The sequence below is a fragment of the Ranitomeya imitator genome, chromosome 5 (assembly GCF_032444005.1).
Source record: "Ranitomeya imitator isolate aRanImi1 chromosome 5, aRanImi1.pri, whole genome shotgun sequence".
In the NCBI taxonomy this organism is placed as follows: domain Eukaryota; kingdom Metazoa; phylum Chordata; class Amphibia; order Anura; family Dendrobatidae; genus Ranitomeya; species Ranitomeya imitator.
The window spans coordinates 125359997-125372280 of NC_091286.1; the positions used below are offsets into that span (position 1 = coordinate 125359997).

General features: G+C 39.4%; 1 protein-coding gene across 2 annotated transcripts in view; it reads right to left on the reverse strand.

Moving 5' to 3' along the window:
- The window catches only part of UTRN (utrophin), a 930516-nt gene that overhangs the window by 767347 nt on the left and 150885 nt on the right, over positions 1-12284 (reverse strand). For both annotated transcript variants that reach the window (XM_069769124.1, XM_069769123.1), the window contains exon 4: positions 7618-7710. In XM_069769124.1, coding sequence (XP_069625225.1) covers positions 7618-7710 — 93 coding nt within the window. The remainder of the gene's footprint in view (positions 1-7617; positions 7711-12284) is intronic.

Sequence of the window (12284 nt, forward strand, 5' to 3'; positions counted from 1 at the left end):
TGCAGCTAGGTTCTAATTCATGGTACCCGTGGTGTGTGGGCAGCATGAATCGGTTCCCAATATGTACTGAGGCTCCAGGGTGCATTACTCGGTTTGGCAGTAACATTTATGTTATTTACTACTGAAGGTCTCTCTAATAATAAAGATTGCAGCAACATGCCTCCAAGACAAGTTCCCTGTAATGTAGCTCTAATTACGTAAATAATAATCACACCAGATGCAAATATTGTACAGGCCGTCAATAACCTCATTTCCCCTTAAAGCATAAATCAGAAGGGTGTTACCATACTGTCTCTTTGCAGGAAACAATTTTTACTTCATCTATGTGTGAAGGTATTATCCTGGATTTATTCCAATCCACAGAACGCATTGTAAAACCCTCAGGGACATTTTACCCACACCCAAAGCCCTTAAAATGCTCAGCATACAATGCAGTCTGCCGTCCAACAGGCATATGCGGGCAGCCAGCATCCTCATGGCTCTGCTGAAATTGCTGTAGTAGGAAATTTCGACTAAGGGGCAGGAAAAATAATCTGATGTGTGTATGTGAGATAACAAAACTGGGAACTGAAATTAGTAAGTGTAAGTCACTGCTCGGCAAGTAGTTCATACTGAAGTAAAATAATGATTTTTAATATCATTCTTGGACATAATTACCGTATAGGACACTGGGACACAACATCTGTACCGCAATAATACAATCCTATGTTCAGTTTCATGACATTTCCATCCACTACATTCACAACAAACATAGGTCCTTTCTGACAGTCTAATATTTATCTATTGACAGATGGATGACATAAAATCGGTAGAGGCACAGTTACACGGTACGATTATTGTGGATGAGTGTTCCTAGTAATGCTCATTTCGCGGTAACTATGCAGTCTAAACAGGCTGCCAAACACCCAACGAATGAGCAAAACACTCATTCGTCAGGTGAGTCGGGTGAAATGATCTTTTTATTTGCCTGAATGATCATTGTTCTCGGCAGCATATCTTCCTGTGTAAACAGGACTTGTGCTATCAAAAAATAATATGCAAAATGAGCAGTGAACCATCTCCTACAGATCATACAGCGCGGTCTGCTCATTTAAACCGGATTTTCAACAACTGTCAATCGGTAAATACTGACAGGTCAGTGGTTGTTTAGTGCCTGAAAGGAGGTCAATATAAACTCACCATAACTAACATGCTACGGAATTGAGCTGCATTTTTCAATGTCAAGTCTTAAAGGGAAGCTGTCATCAGAAATTACCTATTACTATCAAGTCTTAAAGGGAAGCTGTCATCAGAAATTACCTATTGTTTAAAAAAGGCATAAATCTTCATTAAAAAGAAAATTAGTGTTCTTGCAATTTCCATTCTGTCCACTTAGCTTTTTAAATCTACCTTCTGTCCTTTTGGCTCCATAATATCAGAGGCAGGATAACATTGACAGGTAAAACCACTATACACAACTGATAAGACAGGATCCTCAAATCACAATAGGGGATATCACAGCTTACTGCACCCCTCCCCTCCTTCCACAATAATATTTGCACACGCTTATTAGATGCTTCAGTACAACATATAGGATTGGAGTTGTGGCTAATATACATGTGAATTTTCTAAACCAACAGAAAGGTAGAGTCCAAAATAGCCTAAGTATTCAGTGTGAAAATTGCAAGATTTTCAACTTTACTTTTTTTTTAAACAGATTGTGGTATGAAAAAAAAATTGCCAAAAAAAAATACATTTAACAAAAACCTGATTTACACAATAGATCATTTTCTCATGATAGCTTTCTTTTAAAGTTCAACAGAAAAATCACTATAGTAAAGTTTTTGCTGTTACCTGCACTCAGCAGCATCTTTCTTCCCGCTCTTAGCATCTTCAGTGCAGGAGTGAGCGAGAACTGAAGCTCGCTCCCGCACTAAAGATGGCAGCCTGGCAGCAAGAGCAGGACGTCTCCTAGTTTAGTGCAGACCTCAATGGTCCTAGCTGTGGGTAAGCAGCTGAAAAATTATTATATTGCCTAGTCCGACGCTAGAATAATTTTTCTGTTGAGAGTGTAGGTCTGCTTTAGGTAATCTGCTGGGGCAGTCAGGAGTTTTAGTATCAGCAAAATTCAGATAAAGCGCTTTCTAGGGACAGTAAACCTTCAACTTATCTTATGTGCATTTACTGTGTAAAGAGGTTTTCCGTGTATTTAGGAAAGTCAATATTCAATAGGTGCCTTCATGACACCCTGACAATCAGCTGTTTGCAGGAAACATGATTCTTCTGTGAGTGCTGACATCCACATCCACAATACAAATATTCGTGGGAGAGCTTCTTGAAGTGAATGGGACTGAGCTGCAATATCAAGCTTGGTAATGGGCTGTATACAGCACTGACAACCATAAAGGGGATGTTGCACCACAATCCATCTAAACACCTGATCGACAGGGGTCCCGAGAACTGGAAACCCCTGTAGATATTAGATTGGTGCCCAAGAAGCCATATAGGGCAATGTAGAAGCGAGTTATAACAATCCTCAACAGAAAAAAATGTCAGGCAAGTCCAGGAAAAGTCCTGCCCCATGACCCTTATATTTCAGTCCTGGTGAGTCAGTGACAGAAGTAGCCTAACCTATCACGGCTATGCGTTATAAGTCATACCCATGTAATGCCACAGTTTCCCTGGTCCACATATGGATTCCATTCCTTGGGAGTTAAAAATACTGGACAAGCTTCAAGGTAAAAAGATTCCTTGCCTCGTCCAATGTAAGATAAAAGCAAAACGTAAATCTTAGTGCGTATTTGATCACTTATATTCTAAGACCAGAAATATTTCCAATGAAAATATCAGTATGTACCAAAGAAAAGTGAAGTCACAGGCCGAGTTTAAGAACGCAGCAGTCGTTCGAAACACATCCGGTTTCACCTCCTTGCACCCCTTATCCCCAATCACGCCTAGGTATACTGTAGTGTTGTTGCCATATCTATTTTAATCATGAACTAAAGAATTTGATCTTATGAATTTAAGATGGACTCACTTCCTTCTCAGAAATTGCTTCCCTGAATGAAAGTAACGCATGTTTCTCGTTGATGGCCGTCACTACAGACTTTTTATGCGAATCTCAGCCACCCTGGGATACAGTAATCCTCAGTCTGATATTGTTTCTGAGCCATTACAATGAGGAGACAAGTTCCTACAAGAATCCTCTATGCAGGCAATAGCGCACTGTGCATTTTATCTAACATTTACGATGCCTTTCCGTTGATGGACTACGATTCCCCAGAGGCACAGTAAGTGATCCGCTCTCACATGGGACTAGATAGTGAATTACATCATGCTGACTATAAAGCACATTACGATTTTAACTCCTGTCATTTGCATAGCATAATGGTAAGTTGCCCATAGGTATGCGTTATCTGACGACTGAAAGTTGTTTGGCTGGAATTTATCGCCCCCAATCCTCACATTAAGATGCATGCTTAGCTAGATTGAACGTGCATGTTATTTTTTATGATTAGAGGTGGAGCAGCTGATAGATTCCTCTGAAGACACATCTCCGAGATAGAAAAACAAATCAGCTGAGAAAATCCAATGCAACAGAACATATTGTATAGTTCAGGGCTGTACAACTTGTGACCCGGGGGCCACATGAGGCCCACGATGCCATTCTGTGAAGCCCCCAATCTGACAGGTTAACTATACGTGAGCAGCCACACACAAAAGAGGAGTGGCAGCAGCTGTGGAGCAGGACTGACAGGAACTAATGATAGACATCTCTGGAGGCCTCATACACCAGGAGAATGGGGTCTCGTTACCCGCTTGGCTTCAGAAAGCAGTGTGTGAATTAGACCGGTGGTCTTCCGTGTCTGTGGCTATCATCACTGTAGATTATGGGAATTGTGAAACATGAGGCAGTAAGGAAAAAACCCACGATCTATTGTAGAGAGCCATGTGCATGCATCACCTCTACCTCTTCACACAGTTTTTACGAAGATTTAGAAGCAGATTTTACTGTAAATCCACACAAAATGCTTCAAATACTCTTTGAATAAGCTTGCTAATAGTTTTACTGGGAAATGTTCAAAATAACACTAAAAAAACATTACTATGTGAACTAAAGGAGATTTTTCAATAAAACTTTTCCAAAAAGTATTTGACATGTTTTTCTATGTGAATTTAGGAGCAGAATCTGTTTATAAATCCTTGTAAAAAAAAATCTCATTGTGAACGTACCATTAGACATTAAAGCGCTGTTTTTTGGAGGTGCGGGTCCTTTGAGTAAAATTTGTACCTATCAGACATTAACGGTATATATTTTCGATATGCCAAAAATGTCACAGTAGGTAATTTTTAGAGCGGTCCCTGAATTGGTTCAGTGTGACAATGTGGCCCTTGGAGGATAAAAGGTTGTGCACTCTTGATCTAGCGAGTCTGATAGTCACTATAGATGCCAGTGAGGTCCGATGACAGGTATCAAATTCAATGACAATGATATAATGCTGAAGGCTTCACAGAACACATTGCCCCTGGGCCATTTTCAGTTTTTTAGTTTTTCCCTCCCATTCTTCCAAGAGAAATAACTTTTTTGTTTCCATCAATATAGCCGTATGATGGTTTGTTTTTTCAGGACGAGTTGTACGTTTGATTGGCACCATTGATTTTACCATGTAATGCACTAGAAAACGGGAAAAAAATTCAAAGTGTGGTAAAATTTTAAAAAATAAATAAATAAATTGTTTTTTGGGGTTTTTATTTACCATGTTCACCATATGGTAAGATTGACCTGTCATTATGATTCTCCAGGTCAGTTTGAGTACACAGATACCAAAAAATCCAAAATTTGTATATATATCAAAGATTGTGTTTGCCACCATTTTCCGAGACCCGTAGTGTTTCCATTTTCCAGGATCTTTGGTAGTGTGAGAGATGTTTTGCGCCCCGAGAGGCGTTTTTATTGATAACATTTTGGGGTTGATGCGATATTTTGATAGCCCATTATTCATTATTGCATTTTAATGCAATATTGTAGCATCCAAAAAAAGCAATTCTGGTGTTTCGATTTTTTTTCTCGTCATGCCATTTACTGATCTGACTAATTTACTCTATGTTTTAGATAGATTTTAATATGATATTTTATATGATATTTTCAAATCAGCGATACCAAATATGTGAATTTTAAGTTGTTTTATTTTCAATAGGGCAAGAGAAGAGTGATTTGAACTTTTGTGTTTTTTTCTTTTTTTCATACGTTTAAAAACTTTTTTTCTCACTTTTTATTGAATTTAATAATCTCCTTAGGAAACTTCAAGCGCGATCGTCCGATGGGCACTGCAATGTATAGCAGAATCACGATCTCCTATGAATACCAGCCACAAGCTGGCATTCACAGGAGTACCATAAAGACAGGAATACCATAAAAACAGGCCCAGGGGTCTTCTGCAGACCCCCATCCCTCATGACAATCAATCGGCACCCTCCGATCATGTAACAGGGGTCAGGATTTGTGACGCGGATCCGGCTGGTGCTTGGTAAATCCCAGTGTCAGAGATTGACAAAGGAAATTAACTGGTTAACAGCTGCAAATGAAGCTATGGATGTTAAAAGCATATGACAGCTGATTAAATCAGCTGTCATGTGCGGGGAAAGATGCGGCCTCAGCGCCAGAGCCCTCGTCTATGTCAAGGACACTGTCACGATAAATTTTTGAATTCGTAGCAGCTTTGGTTCTGCTATAATTTAAAAATTGCTTTCTTCCTTTTTGGGCCAGCAAGGGATAATATCAGTTTCCTTGCTGGCAGCTGCTTTGTTGTTCGTCAGCTGATGTGGGGGGGTGACCACTCCCACCATCCTATAAATAGTCACATGATGCATCAGCTGACTGTCGGTAATAGAGTAATTGTTTACAGACCAGCCTGGAGTTAAGAGCTCTCTGGTGTCAGTGGTGTAGCTGCTGCTGGGGAGTTTTTGGATTTCTGGTGCCGTATTCTCTGCTGTATGGGGATTTGGAGCAGAGCAAGTTGATGAGTATAATTTCCCTTTTCTTTGCTTGTCTTGCGTTTGTCACTTCCCCTGTATTGCTACCATCTGCAGTGGTGAGACTAGTGACTTTGCCAGCCAGTAAACAAGCCAGGGTATATTGAGGTGACAATCAGGGACCAGGCACGTGACAGAGGCGGGGGAAAGGACCCGAATAGGGTGTTAGGGTAGTTTAGGGACAGGCACAGGGTGGAGTAAGGAGGTGTCCCATCCACAGGACTTCCTTTCCCTATTCCATCCCGTTGTTTGTGTATGTTGTGTCGTCTGCCGGACTTACCCATGCCAGCGTGACAGACATATTTGACGAAAATATAAAAAATATGTAATTTGTCATGAAAGGGTTAAAGAGGACCTGTAACCAAGTGAAAACAAACCATTTTTTTCTAATTTCATTCTGGCTGCTCACCTGAATATTCAGGGTTTTTTTTTTCAGATCCACCATACAGTTCCACAGCTCACCTGAATATTCAGGGTTTTTTTTTTCAGATCCACCATACAGTTCCAGAGATATAAGACTTTTAATTTATGCCTAATTTTATTTAAAATTTTACCCCAATGGGGCATGGCTCACAGGGTACTGATTCAGAGCAGCCAAAAGAATCCTGTGAGCTATGTCCGGCATCTCACTGCCAAAACTTACTGTCTAGGTGATAACTATGAGAAATCCAACAGAAAATAGAAGGGGACACCAAATAAGACATGAAAAGAATTACTGATCACTGGGGGCCAGCTGATCACTGGGGATGCATGCTTGACCTACAGTTCATTTGCTGTCTATGGGACTGTTCGAAAAAGCTGAGCTCTGTACTCCATGTGTGTGTGTAGGGAGATACCTGTCAGTCAGGGGAAAGTCGCCTGGACCAAGAACAGGAAGAAGCCACTGGGGACCAACTTTTGACATGTCTTGCAGGACACAGTCACCAGCTGGCCTTTCAAAGTATGTTTTCTCTAAAATATTTCAGTCTTTCAGAGTAAAATATACCACGCTGCAGTCGAGCAGCCATTCATGCTGCTTGTTTTCAGGCAGTATGCATGTGATGACATGTGTATATGTAAATATTCTTGTGTACGGGATATGCAACTGAGGACAGGTTTACACTATTTTTTGATAAGGTATTTAAGAAAAAGTGGACACAACTGTATGTCAATCATATGTCGTCTTTTAATTGTTATTTATTGTACAATGAGAACGGATCTATTTTTCCTCTGACATAGGAAAAAGTAGATAACATCTTGCATTTGGATATGTCCTTCGCTAAATTCTTTCAATATTTAAAAGAGATAGAATACAAGGAGTCTAAGTGTGATAATGCAGTGTGTTTCATGAGTTCTGAAAAGTCTTTGAAGTTACTTTGTGCCTGTTCCCATTTCTGTTTAGTAAGCTTGGTTCTGGTATCCTATCTATGTAAAGAGTGTCAGATACTTTGAGAGGATGTATTGCTTCCCCCCTACTGTGAATTTGTTCAAAATCAGCATTATATACACATTGCGGGACAATGATTATTGCAATTTTGAAAGAAACTAGAGTAAAAACATTGAAAATTATGGCACATGCCATTTGTATGCCAGAAATTGCAACTTTGAAAACTTTTTTTTACTAACCAAAGAAGTCCCAGTGAGACCTTCCAGCAAATCCAGCAATTTTCTTCCATCTTTAAGATCTATGAACAGGTCCTTGATCGGTACTTTTCCACTCTGTATGGGATGAAAGAAAGAAAATTTGTAGATATTAATCCATTGGGAGATTTGTTTTAATGGATAACCACACAGCACAGAAATCTAATTTAGCATTCCCTGGTAGACTAATATATATATTTAGTGGAATTATAGTTGTTATGAACTTATGCATGAAGTCAGCTATTTTGAAAACACAAAATTCCTAGTAGAAATCAATGTGAAGTTGCCTTGGCTGTATAGTCATTGTAGCAGGAGCCTCTCTCTGTTGGTTTTGTACCGCCCACATTGTGCCATACATTTCTGGCAGCACTTCCATAACCGCATGGCACAGGAACAGCTTTGCACAGACTTACTTGGCACAGGAGATTCTGAGCGTGGATCCCCTTGTGCTTATTAGTGCACGTATCATGCAGTATATTCCTGTACAGCGCTTTGATGAGGATTCTATATGCAGCAGGAACCGATGTGAATGGAATCTGGTGAGCACCGGCCCCCCACCCTGGCACCACCCACACCACACTATACATTACTCTACAAAGCTTCAATGTGGGCAATAAATATGGCGAGCCATTGGTTGATGCAGCAGGTGCACCTAATTCAAATGTGCAGGTTAGTGTTGCAGGAGCCGCCCTCTGTTACCCTGAGGTAGATGTTGATGGATTGTAGGAGGAGCTGCTCTCTGGTAAGCAGGTGACGCAGCACCGTTCTCCCTCAGCCCCCACCACCTGGCCGGCGAGTGCAGGCCACTACAGCATAAACAATTTGGTGTCATGTCCACCTTTATGGACCCATATTTATACATACTGCAGCAAAGCCAGGTAGGCTAGGGTTAAATCTTAGCTCTACGGGTTCTAATTAGATCACACAGAAATTCAGTCTTCAACCTAAGAGAGGTATTCACACTAGACACAGACTGGAGACCGCTTTGCTGCTGGCTGCTGGGCATACATGAATTGGCCAAATTATGTGCTAAGTGTCTCCATTTTTTCCTATTATCCAGAGCAGCATTGCTATTCATATTTCATATATTACATGTTTTCATGCTTTAGCACTACAAAGTGCAACTTTATTTGTTTGTTTGAAGCTCAGCAAGGCACGAGGCCCTGATGTCTTCACCATCAGAAGCAATCCAGGGAGCAGGGATAGTTAGGGCACCCCCAGCTTTAGGAATAGGGAAGGAGCCCCTAGCCCCAGGATATCCTGCAACAGTGCCAAAACCATTACTAAACTGAGGATAGGTAAAAAAAAAAAAAGTTTTCCTGGAATACCGCTTTAAAGGATATGTTCACTTTTGTAAGCTATTTTTTGTTGTCTAAGTGCATCTAAAATACAAACTAAAGTGGCTTTGGAATAGGTCTATGTTAAAAAAATTCTTCCATTTTGTCTTCAACTACAAAGCAAAACTATGTATCTCCATAGGAACACACAATAACCAAACTGCGCAGTCTAATCCCAGCTATAATCTAGAACGATCATTTGTACATTTGTTTCATATTTTCTTTCACATTCATTGGGGTATATAGAAAAATTGAAATAAAAAGAGATAGTTCTAAGAGGCTTGACTTTTATCATCCCATAGTTTAATTAGAGAAAAAAAAAAAAAGGAAAAGGAAAGAAAACTATTTGACCCATTGCTCAATCCTTTCCTTACCAGTTGTGTTTTCTTTTTTTTTTTACATAAAAAGTGTATCAAAACTATCTACTGTTTCCATGCAGAAAACTATTTCAAGACTTTCAAACCGTTTATAATCCCTGCTCAGAAAGTTTACACTGCAATACCCAGGAACTATATATATAATCCGAAAAAGGAATCACAAAACTGCAAAAATACCCAGGAACTAGAAGCAAAATGACATTATATCTTACTGGGCACATTTTATTCGCTGGGAGCCTTTTATATGAAATTTGAAGTAATGGAAGAAAAAAATGTAATGTGTTTATTGATAGTTTGGTAAAGACATCTTAGTAAGATACCCTGTATACTTATTTTAATGCATTAATCTATATATGATTAATTAATAAGCAGATTATGCTTTTCTGTAAAGTGACACATATTGGCCTCGTATATATCAAAAGTGCAATCTTTTAGCATACACTGTGGGCATCGGTCCCTATTGATAAGTATGGCATGCTCTAGTCATTTTGGTTCCCGGTACCACCTCTCATGTTATTTAGAAGATAACAGTATCTCTAGGCTGTAGCTCTGGTCCTAATATGCCTTGACTTACATAATGGGCAGAATAAACGTACAAGAATTCAAGTACACTACAAAAAATCTAGATCATATCTCTGTCTCTGGAGACTACCTCCCAACAATCCTGAAGCCAGCGGGACAGTACGGACTTTGGCAAGCTGTCCCGGTAGGTCGAGGGTATACTCAAAATTCAGATGCATCTGTGTGGTCAGAATACAGATACAGCTGAATATAAAGATGGAGCAGGGAGCAGACTGGTCCATCTTCCACCACTCAGTCTATGTGAAGATTGAATCATGCGATATTCACATGTTACACGACTAGGGTGCATAGAGAAGGAGCAGGACACAGGCAAGCGGTGTGTTTTGATGTAAGCTGGGTGTGTTGATATTACAAAGCTGAGTGTGTGTTAATGTTGCAGAGTTGTGTGTGCTACTGGTGCTCATCTGTGTGTGTTTTGATGTTGCAGAGTTGTGTTTGTTGATGTAGCAGAGCTATGTGTGGGTGACATCGTAATGTGTGGGAAGTCTCAGTAGGTGGGGTTTGTGCAGATATCAGAATGTGTGGCGAATGTGCTGTCAGCAGCCGCTTTGTCGACGTGACGTCAGCAGAGGCAGTTGAATCCCTGGCAGGAGTGGTCTGTGACCATTCTGTGCTGGAGAAGAACAGCACCGTGTACAACAGGCAGGTAGGTAGGAAGTACCTGCCTGTTAGTGCTTATGCACATTTTTTTGTTTTTCATAAAATCTCAATTTATGGACATCTATGGTTAGATTTCTTTGTGTGGAAGAATGGGCCAAAATCACACCTGAGCAATGCATGCGACTAGTTTCTCCATACAGGAGGCACCTTGAAGCTGACATCACCGACAAAGCTTCTGTAAGAAGTTTTAAATAAATTTCATTAAACGTGTTCAAAAGTTTGTCGTTTCTCATTATTACACAACTCAATTTATGGACATCTATGGCTTGATTTCTTTGCCTGTGTGGATTGAATGTGTTGTTACCGACATCTGGTGAGAATTTCATATCAGTAACACCTTTAGAATGATATTTACTTAGAAAATTGGTGACATGTTCAATACTTATTTCACCCATCGTATCACCGTATGTAGACACAATACAGACATACTTCCACCATAGCTATAGAAGTTGAAATACATATACGGTAGTTAGATTAAGTTAAGCATGAATATTCAGACAGCTGCGGTCACATTTCTTCACACATTTGCAACATGTTCATGAAATGACCTGTATTTTAGGCTTAGTGACATTTTCTAAATCACTTCAGACCTTGTCTTGTTTTTATGAAATTTGTATTCTTAGTATAAGATTAATAGAACTATTTATGTCTAAGGTAATTTAAGGACAAACCTCTTTCAACCTACTAATTTATGGTTTTTAAGTCGTGCTCAGTCATTTTCTTTTGGCTAGTCTCATCACGGGAAGTGGACTCAACATTATGGTGGAAGCCAATAATAGTATACTAATAGTTCCATACATGCTGACATGGGTTTCTATTTCTATATCTTTTTTTTTTTTAAGGATTGCTGAATAGGAAGCTTCCGTAACCTTAAATAGATGAGAAAATAAATAATATTGCACAAAATACCACAAATATGATCTAATCAAAATACATATTTTTTTGATTCTTCACTTTTTCCTCATGGTCACTGTTTAGATGTCCAACAAATACACATAGGTGTATTAATGGACAATGTTCCATCAATGGGTACATCAATAAGGACAAAAGGCTTGAATGCGCCAGTCGTCAGTTAAAGAGGTTGTCCACTACTTTATCATTGATGACCTATCCCAAGGATAGGTCATCAATGTCTGATCGGTCGGGGTCCGACACCCGGCACTATAAGGTCTCAATCACGTGCCCGTTTTGTCCATAGAACACATAAGTATGCATTATAATTTATGGTGCTATTAACATGTACCTATGTTTTTTCACGGATAGTATGCCCATCTAAAACTCACGGACACGTTTGTTTTCTTTCCGGCAGCATGGATGAAAAAGACCAATACAAGGCTATGGGTCTGTAAAAATAACGTACAGCATACAGCTGGCATGACGTGTGCCATCCATGTACTGTCCGTGATTAACATTGCAAAGGACAGGAGAAGCTTTGTCATTTATCTATTTATCCATTCATAAGACACCGATGGTAATAACCTATATAAGGTCTATACACTGATGACATACTGATCCAAAACACTTCTGACACTGCTACCAGTATAAAACGTAATTTATTATTTTTGTATTTTTAGCCATTTTATTCCTTTAAAATACAGTAAAATTAAGAACTTGTGTTTACTACATTCAATAAAGTTGTGAAAATCCTTCTTGATTCTTTTCTTTAAATCAACACAATATAAAAAATGGAATATAT